General features: G+C 52.6%; 1 protein-coding gene across 6 annotated transcripts in view; it reads right to left on the minus strand.

The window, feature by feature from the left end:
• Nucleotides 1-6,864: 6,864 nt before the first annotated feature.
• DHX30 (DExH-box helicase 30) overlaps nt 6,865-18,563 on the minus strand; it is a 42,199-nt gene continuing 30,500 nt past the window's right edge. For all 6 annotated transcript variants that reach the window (XM_030549751.1, XM_030549754.1, XM_030549752.1 and 3 more), the window contains 10 exons: nt 17,248-17,352; nt 15,520-15,695; nt 13,588-13,794; nt 12,931-13,012; nt 12,175-12,368; nt 11,941-12,100; nt 11,331-11,488; nt 10,578-10,681; nt 10,170-10,309; nt 6,865-9,097 (listed from right to left, as the gene is read on the minus strand). In XM_030549751.1, coding sequence (XP_030405611.1) covers nt 8,862-9,097; nt 10,170-10,309; nt 10,578-10,681; nt 11,331-11,488; nt 11,941-12,100; nt 12,175-12,368; nt 12,931-13,012; nt 13,588-13,794; nt 15,520-15,695; nt 17,248-17,352 — 1,562 coding nt within the window. In that variant the 3' untranslated portion in view covers nt 6,865-8,861. The remainder of the gene's footprint in view (nt 9,098-10,169; nt 10,310-10,577; nt 10,682-11,330; nt 11,489-11,940; nt 12,101-12,174; nt 12,369-12,930; nt 13,013-13,587; nt 13,795-15,519; nt 15,696-17,247; nt 17,353-18,563) is intronic.

The following is an 18,563-nucleotide window of genomic DNA, read 5'->3' on the forward strand; positions in this document are numbered from 1 at the left end:
GAGCCAGGAGCTGAGAAATGTGCACTAATGATCGAGGTTCCTGTGGGGGAGCAGCTGGTAGCAGTGACTGGTCTGTTGTAAAATCCAGCCACGTGCTCCAGATACATGTGGCCAACGCTCATTTGTTTTCTTCTGAATGACTCGGAGAGAGGTGGAAGCTGAAATACCACGTTCTTTTCACTGCATGCTGCTAGAGACCGCAGGGACAGGATGTGTCTGATGGTCCTTTTTACCAATTTCACAGAGTGGCGAGTGTTTAGTTTGGGGGCTATGATAGGAAGGCAGATAGCAACATTGTACTTTATGTTCTGAGATTACAAAAAAAGAAAAAGAAAAAAACCTGTTTTGCCAAGAGTTAAGTTTTACCTTCTTCCGATCGCTCTTGATTGCTTTTCTCTGAGGAACTGGTCGGTTGATAAGCTTACAAAGCATCGTAAGGTGGCAGCAGAGTGAAGGCCTATCTCAAAATGTGCACAAACCGTCCCAAACTCTCACAGGTTTCAGCTGAGCAGTAAGAGCTCTCTGTGCTTCTGTGCCACTTCTCTCTGACACTTGTTGTGCCTGTGTTTAGGTGACTTAAACTAGATCCAGATATACCAGTTTGGTTTTGCTAGGACAGCTTCAATTTTACTAAAAATTTTGTATTTTATTTTAAAGAAATAGCTGTAAGTATTGCTCGTCTGGGAATAGTTGTGTGTGTGCGGTTGATATGGCACTGGTTTCCTACATGGAGGGATGGGAGCAAGTGCTGAGTTATGCTGAGACCTGAAAATGAAAACTGCAGGAAGTGTTACAGCTATTCTGCAGCAGGCTGGAAAATCTCTGCGAGAAGCTGAAAATCCCGTTAGTCCTGGTTTGCCTTTAAATATTTGGGACATTGACCCGCTAATTGAAAACTCCTGAGCTCTGCTGTTGCCCCTCATGGCTCAGTGCTGCTTCCACTGCAGTCAGCCACTGACTCCTGTGGGAGCAGGATTGGCCCCCGTGCGGGGGAAGGCTTCTGAGCCGTGTTGACTTGCGCTGCTCGAAGGAGCCAGAGGTTCTCTTTTCAGCTGCATCTTTTCCAGATGACACATGTAAAACAGAAGGCTTCTTGTGAGCCGGGCTTCTCCTCCTAGACATCAGGGATGCCAGTTGGGTGGGGTTCAACTGGCAGGAGGCAACGTAATGCCAGGGATCTGTGTGTATTCTTGTTAGGGTTAATCCTAGGACTATGTGGTAAATAAATTCCATTTTGAAAAGTAGTGAGTTGAGTCTGAATTAAATGTGGCTTGAATGTAAATGTTCCTGGTCTGAGATGCCCGTGTAGACGCAGGGAATTCCTCTGGTTTCTCAGGTATCTGCAGGAAGCTGGCATGGCTTGGCACAGCCAGGGGACAGGTGGGGTGGAGTTAGTGTTCTTTTCCCTGGTGGCAGTTGGGTTGGGCTTCATAAGCACGTCTGACAGGAAACTTTAGATTACATTGGACTTGACTCACGATGAATGGGGCATAAAAGCAACCTGCCGCTGTGGTCTTGGCGCTGAGCAGCCCTGTGGCAGAGTCATGGGCTGGAAATGGAGATGCGCCCTGCTAGCGAGAGCAGCTCCATTGTACCATGGCAAGGCTAGATGGGAATGTGTCCGCTAGGGCCATGACAGCTCCCACCTTTGGGGGGGAAAGGAATCTTTTTCTGGGCTTGTGGTCAATGCTGGGATTGGCTTTGAGATGTCTGTAATGGCTGAAGTGGTGAAAGGCTCCAGTGAGGTTAATAGGCTCTTTGGAAAGTGACTCCTGCAGGAGCCTGAAGGTCCCTTTTCTGTGCTGACTCTTGGTTCCACCTTCCATACTTGAGCTCTCTAACGCACCAGCCTGTTGCATTGGGGTGCAGTCAGGCATCGGTGGGAGTGGCTGGGGCTGGCTTCTCAGTGCCTGGGGACTGTTTAGTTGACAGTGGAGGCTTGCATCCCATTGCATATCAGTGACATACACAGCTCAGTGGGGCTTTAATACTGTAAAACAAAGGACATTCAAATAAAGAAGTGGATGGACTCAAGGCCACAACAGCAGAAGGCTGCATGGTCTGGCTGCATTGGCCTTTGCTGTTATGGGGCTGCGTGTGTTCTGCTGTGCAGCACCTGCCCCAGAGGCTGGGTTACAGCCTGAATGTGCCTCCCGTTGACATTCTTGGTCCTATACTGCTAATTGAATGTAGTTCTCTGGGCTGACCCTTGCTGTCGTCCCCTGTACACAGCGTAGTGCGTCAGTGTGAGTGAAGCTCTAGACTAGAGCCATTGTGTGTTTGGTGCCCTCTGAGCAGAATTTTGTTCTCTGACGTGATTGAAACACGGCTACTCAGTGTCTTCCAGATTCTCGAACTGCCAGGATGTCCCTTGTTCTACCACAGGTGATGGAAGGAAGGAAAAGGCCAAGACCTCTTTAGCCTCACGCCGTTTCCTTCTTAGTGCTTTTGCTGGAGCACCGTATGAAGGCTCAGGAGGGGGAGTAACTGGTTAGTTGGCTGGAGAACAGTGTTGTCTTCTTGGGGTGGAAGAAATGCTATTCTGCCCAAGTCTGTGCAGTGGTGGTGTCGCCGTGTTGGTCCCAGGATATTGGAGACACAAGGTGGGTGAAGTCACATCTTGTATTGGGCTGACTTCAGAGCATAAAAGCTTCTCTCTCACCAACAGAAGTTGATCCAATAAAAGATACGATCTCCCCCACGGACATTGTCACTCCACCCAAGGGCAGTTTCAGTGTGTGTGCGGGGGGGGGGGGGGGAATTCACAGGAAGATTCTTCGCTTCCCGGAGGAGTTTGACAAGCAGTAGAAGCCAAGATAAATGTAGAACTATGGAAGAAAGCTATGGAAAGCATCCTCCACCTTTTTGTTGCCCTTTGCCACTGATGGTCTAGCTACAATATATATTTTCCTTTTCACAAAAATCTCTCTCACACTGGATGCCATCCTGATCACTCAAGACACCTTTATTCCAGCCCTCTGCTGACTTCCCTTTCTGGCACTTGAAGGCCCAGTAATCCCTTAACATAGATACATGGTGGAAAAAGCACAGAAGGAAAGTGGAGGGGGTGGACTGAGAGGCAGGTATGCTCTGAGCACAGGACTAGGAGCAAGAACCACTGGAGTTCTAATCATGTCTTCAATACTGTCTCCCTCTGTAGTCCTGGGAAATCACTTAACCTCTTGGGCTCAGTTTCCTCATCTGCAAAATGGGGGCAATAATAGTTACTTTGCAGTGGAGGTGCGAGGTATGATCGTGTATCAGGTGCTCTCTAAAGGTTAAGTATTAACATTTTTGTGTTGTAGGAATATTATACAGAGGCTCCTTCCGCATCACTCAAGATGCACCCTAATGACCGAGGAGAGCACGGAGCAGTCCAGTTTGGGCAGTGACTGTGCAGCCAACCGTTGCTGTAATGTTGAGTGATACAAGTGTTTCTATAATCTAGAGGGTGCTGATGGGGAGGGGACGGGGGGAGATTATTGCATGGATGTAAAGTCGGAGACTCCAGCTACTTGGGAGAGGTGGTAGAATACTAGAGGGGGAGTGCAAATCCCTGGTACTGATGGCAGGGAGTGAATTCGTACTAGTTTACTTCTGCCTTTGTTTCACCCTCCTTGTTGACTGTACAAGACTGGTGTCTCCATTAGCAACATTTCCTGATTTGACGTTGTGATTCTTACTATTGTAAAGGATTGAAATAAAGCTTCTAGATGTTCAACCTTGGCACCAGTGTGAATTTGCATTTTTTTGTGGGGTGGGGGCTGATACTTTTCTAGGAAACACACCCATTCTTTGGATGGTGGGTTAATCCTAGTCTGCTGCTGAGTAAATCCACCACGGGCAGAGGCAGGAGCAGGCTACATTCATTCTTCTGCAATATTAGCAGCTCCAGCTCTTAGAGGGATCTTGTTTGCTATGTGTAGTCGGTCACTCAGCCTCCATATTCCCCTCTTCTCTGGACTGACCTCCACAGCTAATAGAATTTAGTTGCGTGAAATGGGCATCTCTTAGATCCTAATGCACCATGTGCACTGATGGTGCTGTATAAATGGCTTAATCTGGGGAGCCCAACGTTTGATAGTGTAACAGTCCTCTGGCCTGTGGTGTACTTGGCTGGGTGGCAGGAGAATGGACTGTTAGGTTTCCCTCAGTGTCACTGGTGCTGCTTCTCAACAGGAGCTGCTTTGCCTGTGCTGTGGGGAGCAGAGAGGAAATACAAAGTGAGGTTCCAGTTTACTGTTCTGCTAAATTGAGTCTTGACTCCCAGCTGTGAACCTAATTCTGTGACTTTTGGCAAGTCACTTACCGTACCTCGGTCTCAGTTTCCTGAAAGGGAAATGGTGTAAATCTTGCTTCCTGTGGATACTTTAACGTTGGCAAAGTGCTTTGGAGACCTAAAGCTCAGTGACCAGATTTCCAGACTTGAGGAGCATCTGCAACTCTTCCACCTGTGAGCTGTGGGGGTCGAGCACTGCTGCAAATCAGGCTGAGAGGGAGAATTAGAAGAAAGGCGAGGGGCAGAAATCGGGCTGGGCTGGTTTTAGAAACTCAAATATGCACCTCCTGCATCTGGATCCCAAAGCCCTGGAGTGGTGCCCAAATGAAACCTCTCCAGCTCCCCACATTGAGATCCTCTTATTTTATCCAGGCCAGGCTTAGTGTGCTGTGCTGTGGGGAAAGAGCTGATCTCTTCAGCCTGACTGTAAATGCAAACTCCTGGCCTGGGGGCCATCTGCAGCCTGTGGGGCTCCAGCAGTTTTGGGGCTGGGTCTCTCGCTTGGCCCCACCTACTGCCCCTGGGCACTCCCCTGTCTGGGGCTCCAGCAGTGCAGTGGAGCTGATTGGTGTCTGCCAGCTTGCCCAAGTGGCTGCTGGCCCCTCTCTGCAACCAAGGGGTGGGGCAGGGCTGTGCCTCAGGTTACTGCCCCTGCTCTGAGCGCCCCTGAGGCCAATGGGGCAGTGCCTGGAGGCCCCTGGCCTGCCCTGCCTTGGAGCCCCAGGTAAGTGCTGCACCTCCAACCCCCTCCCAGAGCCTGCACCTGCACCCCCCCCAAACTCCTCCCAGAGCCTGCACCTGGTCCCCACACCCCCTCCCAGAGCCTGCACTGCCTCTCTACACTCCCTCAGCCCAGCCTCTCACCCCATCCCCCTACCCAAGAGCAGTAGTCAAGGGGGACAGAGGTTTTTTTTTGGGGGGGGGGGAAAGGTTGGTTCTGGGCAGTATGAGTGGTGCTGGCCCTAAGGTAAATTGAGTTTGAGACCCCTGCCATAATGGCTTCACTCGTCTTCCTTTTGTGAGGCCTATGCAAGTTGCTACCTGCCTCTTGGTTTTAAAATCTTCACCCAGCGTGATGTAATGTAAGCACAGCAGGGTGGGGCTTGGTCCTTCCTATCTTTGCCTGACCTCATTTGGTCTTTTTTCTGTGAGGACTATGGAGCCACCTGGGAGCGATTTACTCAGCAAGTGAAGCTGGGTAACACTCCCTCAGTGTCACTAAGACCCATAATCCATAGCGAGCCCTTAACAAATGGGAAGAGACCTGGATAGTCAAGGCTAAGGTAACACAGGTATAGTGATGGGCACAGAAGAACCTGACTGCAGTAAGATCACCCTCTTCTCTCCCACAAGACAAGCACCCTCTGAGGGCTAAGATTTTCTGGATGGGACAAGCTCCAGCTGCTCTTCAAGCTATGTGCAGCTGTAGCCTGAGGAGGCGTAATAGATGGTAATGGGGTTGCCCACTGAAGAAGACTGGCTTAGGTGATAGTGCCTAGGATGGAGAAAGAAGCTAGAGACCCCACGCCTCACTATACTGTGTAGGTTCACGGAAGGCCAAGTAGGCTTGCTATGTATCTGTCCTCAGCCTGGCCTTCTAGCTGTCCCTGTCAGCTTTCTGTACTGTGCTAGCATTCTGACTAGGGGCCCTTCTGCAGCTCTTGCATTGTGCATGGTCAAGGATTGCAATCAGTTAACAGGCTGAAATTGCTGGTAGGGCCTAGTAAACAGCCAAGGAGCAAACTCCTCTGGCCATTCGACAGGCTCATTCCTGGCTGTGGCAAGGCTGTGACTGAAATCTCTTCCTTAGGTCCCTACGCTGTCCAACTTGCTTGCAGAGCAGGAACACTGTTGGCAACACATGCCTGAGCCATGACTTACAACCCCAGCTAGCAAGTGTCTACCACGTTGAAGGCCTACAGCAGTTTGACTCCACCTTGTTCTTAAGCCTCCTGTTCTGCAGGTGCAACTTCTAATTACGGAATTGCCTTTATTCCTCCTCTGCACCTGGACCCCTTAGGCTGGGAGGGCCAGGTGAGGTGTGGCTCAGCTGAACATGGTAAAACAATGACCTGAGGCTGCATTGTCTGTGTGAAAACTGGAAATGAATGAGGAATAAGGGAGGTGAGTGCTGTCACTCAGAATTTAAGCCCAGAAAGGACCCACCAGATCATCTAGTCTGAGGCCCTATGTAGCACAGGCCATCCCTAGCTACCAGGCCCAGCAACTGAAATTACAGTGAGATGTTACAATGCATCAGGGCCCCTGCAATCCCACACTACAAGTATTCGTACCTCTCTCAAAACTACCTGCTACCCTGGAAATCAGGTTGAGAACACAAGCCACCCCGAGCTCTGTAACCTTTTGGCAATAGGGTACTGGCTCCATTCACACACACGTGCTCTTGCTCAAACACCAGGCCTGCAGCACAGATAGGCTCAGACTGTGATTTAATGGAAGCTTTGCCTCTTTCCTCCCATTGTCACTGAAGCAGCAAAAGAAAAGAACATGGGGCAGGCATAGCCTAGGCTGTGGCAAGAGAACAATCGGCTTTGGATACAGTGGTTAATAAAGGACAGAACCGGTCACTACTCTATCCCTTTTTATTGTCTTTAATCTACTGTTGTAAAAAGATCCAGTATCACATGACAGCCACTGAAGATCCCAATATCACACTGTTCTGAACCATTTAGACAATAGCTTAGGGTTTTTACCTGCTGGAAGGGAAAATCCACACTGTTTATTGTACAGACTGAACGTAAAACACTGCTCAAATCATTGTGACAACCTCTCAAGCAAGTGAAATGTAGATGAAAAGTTTTGCACGACTGACTACAGGCTCCAGGACCCCCAGGCTGCCTAGGACAGCCCCTCCCTCAGGTGCAGTTCTGAACAACTGCTACTCAAAGAGGCTGAAGCCAAAGTAACCTCTACCTGGAGCTCACTGCCAACAATGACATCTGGTCCCTTGCAGACACCCCCCCATGAGCTTTCCCACCCTCTGCCCCTGTGCTTCAGCCCATAGCTAGAGGAGAGTGATTCCATCTTCACTACATCAGGTGGAGTACTTCAGTTACAATGGCCAGGGGCTGCTTCATGTCTTTCCTACAGTTAGAGCCCAGTGGAAGCACTGAAGGCCAGGACAGGCTAGTTTTTGCTCCTGTAGCTAATCCATACACAGAAAGCTGCTGGCTCCCATGTGGGAGGATGGAGCTCCTAGTAGCTTCTCATTAGAAAGGTAACAGGGGACCCAGTGACAATACTGTGCCCCATACATAAACTAGACTCTCTGCCAGGTCAGGAATGGCTCCCACCTCTTTCCATCACACAAGTGCCTCTGCCAGTCTCCTCTTAGCTACAAAGAGCAGTAGAAATAAAAACAAATCACAAGTCCAGTGGCCACCTTTCATTTCCCTGGTGGGCAAATCAGCAGTAGCACTGCCTGTACTAGCCCACAGGCACCTGCCATCTTATGATACAGGATTTTTGCCTGCACCTCATAACAGACACATCATCTGCAATGCAACTGTCCAGTGCCTGCTCAGCTGTGGCACTCTCCAGCCACCCGTCTCTTGTACTTTACAGACATTAGTGAATTTATCCTCACAACAGCCCTGTGAGGTAGGTTGCGATCTTCATCAACAGCCAGAGACCGGAGACAGAGCTGGGATCAGAGCTCTCGCCTCAGAACGTTGTGCGTTAGTCACAGAACCCTCCTGGGTGCAGGTCATAGAAAAACAGGGAACAGCATTACTCAAGGAGACAGGCTGCCAGAACCAGTGGCCTCTGCAATCGCTTTATGGGTTGCATAGGTTACAGGGAGCTGGCCGCCTTGACAGAGGGAGAACAAGAAATTAAAAAAATAAAAAGCAAAAAACGACAAAAATACAGGCAGATAGAAACTAGACGACATCTCACACTCCTAATGCCAACACGGAGCTTGATTTGTGCAGCAGGAAACCGCCTCTAGCTGCCACAGGCTCAGAGATGCCCTCTGCATGGAATGTCGGGTCCAGCCCTTTCCAGGGCTCGCTCTCCCTCTTGCCTCTTCAGACTGGGCTCAAAAAAAGGGGAAAATTAAGACGACAAACCACCACCCTGCAGCAGAGCTGCCAGCTCCGCTCTGGCTGGCCACGACCCTCAGCGCAGGCACAGCTGTGAGCTGAAAGTCCATCTTCCTCCTAAGCTGAGAGCAGCTCTCAAACTGGGGAGAGCTGCTCTGGGCACACCCCGCAGGGTGGAGGTGACGGAAACGTTGCAGGAGTCAGCGGTGTCAATCGCTTTCCAGTTCAGGGTCTACAACGACCTTTGGAAGAGAGGAAGTGGCTTTCCATTGAAGTCGGGGGCGTCAGCACTTCCAGTCCATTCTCTGTGTCTCAGCAGCGGCCGACGCCAGGGCTACGCTGGTTCCTCCTACACGATGACCATGCCCGGAGCCAACAGCAGGAGATTCTGACAACACTGATCTTCTAGGATGGAGAGAGATGACTTCACAAGGGATAAATAGAACTTTATTTAAATAAACATTTGTGAACACCTTTATACAAATTACAAGTCCCCATGCTCAATCCTCCACCTCTGTCTAGGCGCCAAAGCTGCCAGGAGGTCCCTTGAGCAGATCCACCAGAATGTCGAGCAGCTGGCTGTGTTGATGGTGCAGGTCCCCCGGGATGGCAGACATTTCGTAACACAGGCAGGTCTCCACCATCTTGGAGAGCGACACACGGAAATCACGCAAGAGGCGGATCGTGTACGAGTCTCCTTCCAGTACCAGAAGGTCACTGTCAGTCAGAGAGACTGTCGCCCGCCAGCCATCGTCTTGGGAGAAAAGAAAGGAGCAGTTGAGTGGAGTTAACCAGCAGGATGGAGCTGACTGGGCCCAGCATGTCACAATGCACTTTAGCCTTTCCCCTGCCGCTGGAGCAGGAGGACTTGGTGCAGACTCACGCCCTGCCCTCTGTTTGCCAAAGTCTGGGATCCCCTCTGCACGCTGTGCTCTCACCTGCTAGAGCACTCAGGCTCCTCCACACATTTTGGGAAGGAGCAGCTCGAGGTCTGTGCACACGTGACAGGAGGACAAGGAGAAGCAGCTCACCAGGGCCCAGCACATCGCTGATGGCTTTACCCTCACTCACTCCAGGCTGCTGCCTTGGGAGAGGGACTGGGAAAAGCCACAATAGCCATGAACAGGAGGTTACGTTCCCACGGATGTACAGACCCTGGGGCCTGCTGAGGTATTGTTTACATCTGAAGTGATAAAGCTGCATCTCCCTGGGGAGGAGAAATTGTTCCTCAGCTCCAGCCCCCACCTCACTCACCAAGTGACAGAGTTTAGGCTAGAAGCCACAGTCCGCCTCTTGCTGGTGTATCCACACAAGTCAGGCCCTTGAGCTGTGGGGAACTGGGACCAGCTTGTGAAGCATTAGCTGCCGAGCATGAGATTTCACAAATACCTGCTTGTTCAGACACTGTCGGGGTCTGGTAGCCCTTCCCGCCTCAGGCTCTAAGCCAGCCAGAAGGGAATGGTCCAAAAGCCACAGTGTATCCATCTTATCAGCATCCAGCCCAAAGCAAGAGTTCTACCATGCAGGTGGCAGAGGACACAGACCTGGGAGCATGCAGGGGACGGCTGGGAGCATGGGCTCCAGCAGCTGGATGGAACAGGCACACCGGTTCATAGGTAAGTAACCACTGCCCCCGTAGTGCTCGAAGGGGTCTCTCTGCCAGCAGCTACTGGGGAGAGGTGGCACAGGAGCAAGGTCTCCTGCTCGGACAAATGCCTCAGTTTACATCCCTCTGCGGCCACAGGCAGGGACTGAGCAGAGGTGGGAAGGCAGCGCTGGGGAGTAGCATGAGCGGGAGAGTTGGGGAAACCAACTGTAGCACCCACCTCGGACATGGATATCAGTGTCAGTCATTAGCAGCACAGCCAGCGGATGGACCTGGGAGGAGTCCCGCACAAACACCCCGCCGTTGGACTTCACCGCCATGAAGTAAGTCAGCCAGCGGCTGTACAGCTTAGAGGCCTCCCTGGTCAGGAAAAGCAGGGGGTTACTGCGGACACGTGCAGGTACCTGCTACCAGCCCACCCCACCTTTGCCACTTACAACCACGCCAGGCACAGCCCAGAGCGAAGGGCCCTGTCCAAAGGGCAAGGCCAGGCAGCCCTGGAACAGCGGAGCTCCGAGGAGGTTCCAGCCCTGCTATGCAGGAGCTCACTCCCTTCCCCACGGTGCTGGCCTCAGCATGCACCAGGACCCTCTGCCCCCATGTTCACACCCTCACTTCTGCCACTTGCCTGTTGATGGTCGACTTGTGAAGCAGGACGGTGCCAGCCTTTGTCCGATAGGAGTAACTGTTGGGCTTGAACTTTCCCTGCCGGGTCACTTTGCCTTGTCTCACCTGGAAACAGGAAAGGCATCTCAGCAAGCAGCAGAGTCTTTTCACACATAGGCCTGCCAGGTGCTGCTGGAATCCAGGGCAACCAGCAAGATCTGAGCAGGGGTTTCCCTCCTGGCTACCTTGAGTGGCTGTGGCAGCCTTGCCCTCTCCCTGCTGCTGGCAGGTGATGGCTGTGGGCAGGAAGAAGTGATGGCCAGCCCTGGCTGCTGCAAAGCACATCACAGGAGGCAGAGGATTGGGGAGCCCAACTGGGGAGGAATTGTCCATCGCTTCAATGAGCAGTGGCTGGATGAGCACAGGCCTGTGTTTGAGACCAGACGGCTTGGCTGGTTTGGCAGTGGGAGAGATCTGGCAGGGGTGTGTGTGTGTGTGTGTGTGATTATGTCACATGGGATGGGGCGCAGGCAATTTGCTTGCCCTACCAACAGACACATGAGCACAGGGCCCCAGCAGAAGGAGAGTGATCCCAGAACACAGCCCCACACCTCCACCCTCTCACACACTAGGCAAATGGACAACGTCCAGGGAGCCAGGAGAGAGTGTGCAGTGGGACCACAATGCCCAGGAGTGCTGGCAGCCTGCTGAGCCCCAGGACTGGGGCAGCCACAGAGGAAGGGAGAGAGCTCCCGTCACCTGGGGGGGCTCCTACCTGGATGAGGTTGGGGTAAAGGCCGGCCATGAGGACGCCTTTCACCAGTTCCTCCTCCTCGCTGTACTGGTTGCAGGCCGCAGAGGGCATGGTGCAGTCTGAGGGCGCCGACACCAGGAAGGTTTCGTAGATGTTCTCGGAGAACTGCTTGACAAGGCCTGTGGGGAGGAGCCAGGGCAGGCATGAGCATCTGGCTCTCAGCACAGGAGCCGCTGCCCACCCCCTCGTAAGCCCCAGCTCACAGCCTGTACCCAGAGAGCTGCCAGCCTGTTCCCCACTCAGGTGCTTCACCACGGACCCTTTTCTCCCTTCCCTCAGTGGGATGGGCACCCATGGTCAGACACAAGACTGACTCCCGCTAAGCACCCACACCTGTCTAGGTCACGCAAGGCCGATTCACTCACTGTCACAGGCAAATGCCTGGCCTGAGGCTCCCTGCCAGTTCCTGTGCAGAAGGGCAGGAGGCCCAGCTGTGCAGTCACTTGAAGGTCAGGGCTCGCCCATGAGGGATTTGCCCAGAGTCCCACTCCCATTACAGCCAAGCTCTCGCCCCTTGGGCCTGGGACACACAGCACTTGCCCCTGCAGTGGGAGGGGCCTGCGGGACTCACCGTTGATGAAGCGCAGGCTGGGGGCGTAGAGGAAGTAGTCCTGCAGGTAGTTATCTCTGGCCCGGCTGTCTCTGCGCCTCAGCACCTCCTCCCAGCCCGCCACAGCCCTGACAAAGGCCAGGTGATCACTCCCGCTCTCTCTGCTCAGAATGGCCTTCGCCTAGAGCAAGGAAGCTGAGTTAGATGAGCAACAACCCTTCTCGCCCCCTCCCTGCCCCAGCCGGCGGCCCTCACCTTATCCACCTCTGCTCGGTTCTGAAGGCTGCTGCTGAAGGGGTCCCGAGTGAGGCAGGAGACGATGATGAGCAGCGGATGAAGGCAGCGATAGATGGATGCCAAGACAATGGCTTTGGCCAGCCGAGGGTCTGTGGAGATTTGGGCCAGGCGTTTGCCCAGCGTGGTGAGGGCTTCCCGCTGATCCAACACTCCTGCAAGAGAACGCCGCCATGGGCACATCCATCAGCCTCCCCGCAGCACCGGAAAGGGGAGGCCACTGGTTTCAGACATGATGCCGCTCAGCAGGCAGGGCAAGTACCCTGCTGAGTGCACCAACCTGACGCAGGAGCCTGGTTGCAATGAGTCACCTCCAGGATGGGCACAGCCCCCTGGGTTCCAGCCACGAACCTTCAGGACCACATTGCCCTGAGGGAGTCACTGAGCCCCCAGCAGCTTCGGACCTCTTAAGAAAGAGTGAAAGGGCTGCAAGAGGTCCACATGGTCAGCTGAGCACCCAGCTGTAACTCCTGAAACCACCGCTCTCCTCCCTCTCTTTTCACCTACCCCAATAAGGAAAGCAGTGCACGAAATCCAGAGTTAGATCAGCACAAGCTAAGTGACTATGGCTGGAATGGTCCCAGCTACTCCCTGCTCTGATCAAGGGCTCAGATCCCACTCCAGCCAGGAGCAAGAGGATCCCGTCCCAAGCCCAGCATCTTAGATCTGTACTGGAGCTGTGGCTCCTCTCCCCTTTCACATTCAGAGTTAGCTCACCAATTTCCTGCAGGAGGATCACTGCTTCATCCACAGCTTTGATGTCAGGGCTATCCAGAGCCTTGGAGAGGAATTCAACTGCCTGCAACACACACACAGAGCCAACATGAGACTCCCCCAGCCCAGGAGCGACTCTGACCCATGCAGAATAATTCTCCGCCCTGCCCAGAAATGGCTGCTCTACATCGAAACACTGGAATGTCATTTTCTCCTTTGCTTACCCGCACGGAGCTGAGTTCAGTGCTCTGCATTTCTGCATGGCGCCACGTATGCCAGGCGCTAACCCTGGCTAATCTGCACATTTCCCTCCTGGGGGCTGCCTGCATTAGCACTGCTGGCTAGGGCAGGAAGAGATGCGAAAACTGTAGCTTGCTGAAATTATATGGGGAATGTAGGGCAGCAAAGAGAAATTATCAGTGCTCAGGCAAACACGATCTTTAATGAGTATCCATGGACAAGACCACATGGCGCCGGCACACAGGTCAGTACCAACCCTCGGGGAACATCCTACCTACTTATCAGCACCTCCTGCAGCACCCTGGCTTTCCCCCGTTTACTACCTGCAGACGTGAGCTCAAAACCACTGACTGGAAGGGGCATGGAGCAGGCACAGAGTTCTGCCAGCACTGTCTCCTCCTAGCCGTGTGCTACACCTACCGTCTTCTCTGGCATGTGGATCTTGGCCTGCACCACCAGGTTCTCCAGGGGAGTGCGCAGGATTTCAGGGACCTGGAAAGTGGGCATTTTGTCCAGGCGGCTGTGAGGGAAGAGGTGATAGGCAAAGCCCGACTGGCAGCGGCCAGCACGCCCTCGCCTCTGCACGACGTTAGACTTTGACACCCACACCGTTTCCAGGCAGGAGACCTGAGGGAAGAGGAGCGTTAGAGGCAAGTGCTCCTGCTTAGATTTAGTTTGTTTCACTAAGCTCCCCCTCTAGCCCAGAGACCTGAGGAACCCCTGCCCCAAGGGCTTTCCATGTCACCTAGCACAGACCTAGCTGGCAAGCTGCTTCTGTAGTGTGCAGCAGCTGGGGCTCTCTCCCCGTTCTCCTCAGTTCTAGGCCAGTTAGTGACACACACACCCCCCTTTTGGGGCCAAGTGTTTTGCAAACAACCTGCTACAGGGACTACAGACAAAGGGTAACTGTACCCACCACCGAGATGCAACTGCCTCTGGGGTTGAACACCTAGTCAGGAGCAGCAATGAAGAATGCTGCAGCAAGCGACAGGGGAAGCTAGGTGTGTCGAGACTTACACTGGGATTTGGAGGAGGGGAGAGCTGGATAAAACAATCCTTAGTTGATTGCAGAATGGGCAAGGGCCTTGCTTGTACATTTCATACAAACTCTGGCATCTCAGACACACACAACCCCCCAGTATTATGGAAAGAACCATGGGACCTTTACCTTCCACTAAGGCAACCTTCCAGAGTTGGACAGAAGGGAGCTTGATTTCACATGTCTGCCAAACAGCAGCAATAAACACACAGGCTATCCCACCAGTCGAACCCCAGTTGTTCAGGTTGTACGGCCCTGCTGCAATGGCAGCAGCCAACAAGCTGGATATGCATGCGAGCCAGCTGTGCACAGCTTAGCACCTGCCTTCCTTCTTCAGGCTTCTCTCTCTCATCCCTGTCTGAGCTGAAGGGAAACGCCAAGTTTGGCACCATCTGCTGGACAAAGTCTGCACACCCCGCCCCAATATTCAACAGCGCATCCTTCAGCTCAGCGATTCTCAAGCGAGGCCACCACGACTTCTGGAGGGACCAGGCTGTCAACAGCATATTTTAACTGTCATAACTGAGATCAGCGTGAATTTGCTTCAGCGTGGCAGCCGTGTTAGTCTGTGTCAGCAAAAAGAACAGGAGGACTTGTGGTACCCTAGAGACTAACAAATGTATTTGAGCATAAGCTTTCGTGGGCTACAGCCCACGTTTTCAGACGCTATGGCCACACATGCAGCCACAGCACAAATTCATTTGAGACCCAGCACGCTGCCTCGCTGAATGCTGCCGGCTCGAGAGAGAGGGGCTCCGGGCCTGGGCACAGTGCTATGCTGATGAAGAACCCACTTTAAATCCTGTTCAGTCTCTCTTGATGTCTGGGCAATCAGGAGCACAGCAGGCACTGCCTCATGCCACTATTCAACAGTACTCGCTGGGGCTGGTGGAGCAACAGCCAGCTGGGTTTGGCTACTAGGAAGTGACTGATTGGCGTCTGTTAGGGAGGGCTTTAAGGCAGGGAGATCTACAGAGGGTGGCACACAGACAGCAGGATTTGTTCAGGGGTGGGATTCCCGATGCACACTGGGGCAGGCTGTGCACTGGGAGGGAGCTGGCTCACACAACCAATGCTCCCTGCACACTCACTCTCAATGGCCTGTGCCTGAGAAGGATTTTTTGGTTTTGACCTGCCTCTGAGACGGGGGAAGGGGGGGTGGAGTATCCCAGCTCTGCAGAGATCACATGCAAAGTGAATCGGCAATTCCAGTCCCGAGCACCAAGGAGTTAATGGCAGGCAGGGGGCATAAGAATCACGCATCAGCTGCAGCTTGTTCCAGGAATGCACACGGGGCAAGAAACAGCTCGCACCTTAGTTCTGAGGTCATAGCGCTCCTCTTTGTGACTCCCGCTGTCCACCACGTGCACGATGTCATTGATGGTGATGGAGGTCTCAGCGATGTTGGTCGCCAGGACGATCTTTCTCACTCCAGGCGGGGGCCGCTGGAAGATGTTCTGCTGGTCCATCATGGGGATGTTGGAGTGCACTGGCATGGGAAAATGCAGAGTTAGCCCTGCCCTGCTCTGCCCAGCCCACCAGCACCAGTCAGGGAGGTGGTCAGGTCTACTCAGCCCTCCAGAACTCTCTCTATACTGCTTATGCTCTTCCTTCACGTAGGCCCCTTCTCTCAGCCCCTTGCGAGAGGCTGGGGTCAGTCACTGCCGTCACACGCAAAGAAAGTTGTTTCTAACGTTGGCATTACCGTGACCAATGGTTCTCCCAAGCTTACTCATCAGACCCACCCGTTTCCTCCAATAATCCCAAAACCAACCTTTGGAAGGGTCGAGCACAGTAAAATTAAACAGCAGATGGCAAAATACTCCAGGTGCTGCAGATAGGAAGGGCTCATTTCAACCTCTGTGACCTAAAAAAAATCAGCAGCACCTGGAGATCTAAGAATTTCCTGCCAGGCAGAAGTTCCCAAGGTCAGTGGTTTTCAACCTGTGGTCCGTGGACCCGTGGGGGTCTGCAGACTATGTCTAAGATTTCCAAAGGGCTCGATACCTCCATTTGAAATTTTTAGGGGTCCGCAAATGAAAAATGGTTAAAAACCACTGCCCTAGATCAAACAGAGCACACCTGGACTTTCCCAAGGACTCCTAGCTGTAGGAGATGTAGTACCTATTTCCCACCCACCGGTGGAGACATTCGATTCTGCATGGTTCTTGCATTTCCACTTTTTAAAGAGGACACCACTTTTCCCACCCCGCTCTTCCACCTGGCCCTGCGTAGGGGATTGGGTCTGGCTCAGCTATGATGTAATGCCACCTGACCAGCAGAGGCTGCAGCCAAAGACCTGTAACTCCATCCCACACATTTCCTCTTATGGCTCAGGGACCTGGGGAAATTCCTGACAGCAGATGGGCTTGCAAAGAGGGCCCCAAAGAACAGCAGGTAAATGGAGCAATTGGCCCAGAAATAAACAAGCATATTTCAGAGGAGAGCAGCTCCTGCTCACACAACCCAGCATGCCACAGCCTGGTTATGGAGGATGGCCATTTGGTGTCTGGTGGGAAGGCACCAGATACGAAGCACTATTTTACAAAAATGTTTTAAACCATCCCATTGGGATAAGAATGAAATTACACGCGCAGTGCAAAGCTGCATCTGGAATTAGGAATCTCACACACCCAGCCCTCACTCTGCCCAATTCCCTGGCCCCAGCAGAGCTCTGTGCTGGCTCCAACTTACAGCTGATGATTCAGGGGTCCTGGAATTCATAGGTGGAGATTCCCCTGGCTAGGCCATTTAGGAGCTCAGCATATATTTACAGTGAACATGGCATTCGGTGGGCTCCATGATGGCAGATGGAGTGAGTTTGTTCCTCTCATGTCCCCCAGGTATCAGCAGCAGCCAGACCAGCATGGCCTGGGCAATCCACCCCAAATGCATAGTTAGGTGACAGAGTTACCAGTGTGTCTGACGCATCCAAACTCATTCTGCGTCAGACGGCACCAGCTGGAAGTGTTATCTCAAATACCATGTTTCAGCCCCACCCATTGCTCCCTCTCCCCCCAAGCACTGGAGAGCCACCTCACCTGGTAAGACAAGGTACCGGCTGTTCTGAGAGCCGAGTGTTTCCAGCAGGCGCTGCTGCACTCCTTTGATCTCCTGCCAGCCAGGAAGGAAGCAGAGGATCCCGCCTGCAAAGGATCAAGAGCAGAACAGGCAACACAGAGATGCATGGGGCTCTTTTCCAAGCTGCAGACACCATGACTCTTACCTCTGTGCCAGGTCTCCCATACTCCAAGGAGTCCTGGAGAAGCCCAATATTTTCCCGTCTAGACCCAGAAACATGAACATGAGACTAACAGGTTACCAAGTCTGTGGTACCGACCTATCAGGACTGATCACCACTAAAACCTGTCAGACATGTCCATACAGATCACAGACAAACAGCACAGTGCGAGCCACTCTTTCAGCTGGGGGACCCCGGGGAGTTACAAAATCAAATCAAGAGAGAGAATGTAGTGGGTGATTTAATACATGACAGCCTGTCAGAGCACTTAAGACACAGTATAACCAACTCTTTCATGGTGGCTAGCTCATGGGCTATTCTGCCATTGAGACAGACATCAGCACCAGGTGTCCTCGGATCCCAGTTCAGTATCACGAGAGGAAATGAAGCTTATTGGCTTTGAAACAGCCAGACTAAAAGCATAGTTTTGAAACCAGCCTTCATCCTTCCTGGGGAGATGAAGCATTCTATGCAGTTTACTGGGGGGAGCTCAACCTTAAAAAAATAATCAGAGATCCTGTCTGCTCTGTGGGAACATAAGATCCCTGGACACTGGTACAAATGAAGCTGCTGCACTTCGTCCTAGGAGTGGCTGCATTTCAGCGGTACAGTGTGTCTACGTCTCTGAAGCCCGATAATCCATGTTGAAAAATGCCATGCAAGTCAAATAGTATTTGCCAACACAATAACCACCGCTCTACCCATGCCCCAGGAGATTCAAGCAAGTAAGGTCACTGCTCACCTGAACATGACGCACTGTGCATTCGTAGAACGGATTACTTTACCCCCAAGAGACAGATGTGCCAACTGATTTATGGCTCCTGATGCGATCTCAAGAGACTTGGGAAGGTCACCCCCTTTTTATTATATGGCAACGCTTTACACACAAATCCACTCACTCTTGTTATGACTCTGCGATATGCAGACCCAAATGTTACCAGTGAGTGCATTCTTTGCTGACAAACTCTTCAGATCTGCTTGCAGCCTCAGTGAATCCCAGACATGGGGTCTCTTTGTAGCTTATAGCAGCCAAGGGCACATGGCAGCTGCACACTAACGGCAACAGGGTTTACCCTGGGCTGCCTCAGGGTGAAAGGGCTCAGAGAGCAGATCCAA

Source organism: Gopherus evgoodei, chromosome 2 (genome assembly GCF_007399415.2).
Source record: "Gopherus evgoodei ecotype Sinaloan lineage chromosome 2, rGopEvg1_v1.p, whole genome shotgun sequence".
Lineage (NCBI taxonomy): Eukaryota > Metazoa > Chordata > Testudines > Testudinidae > Gopherus > Gopherus evgoodei.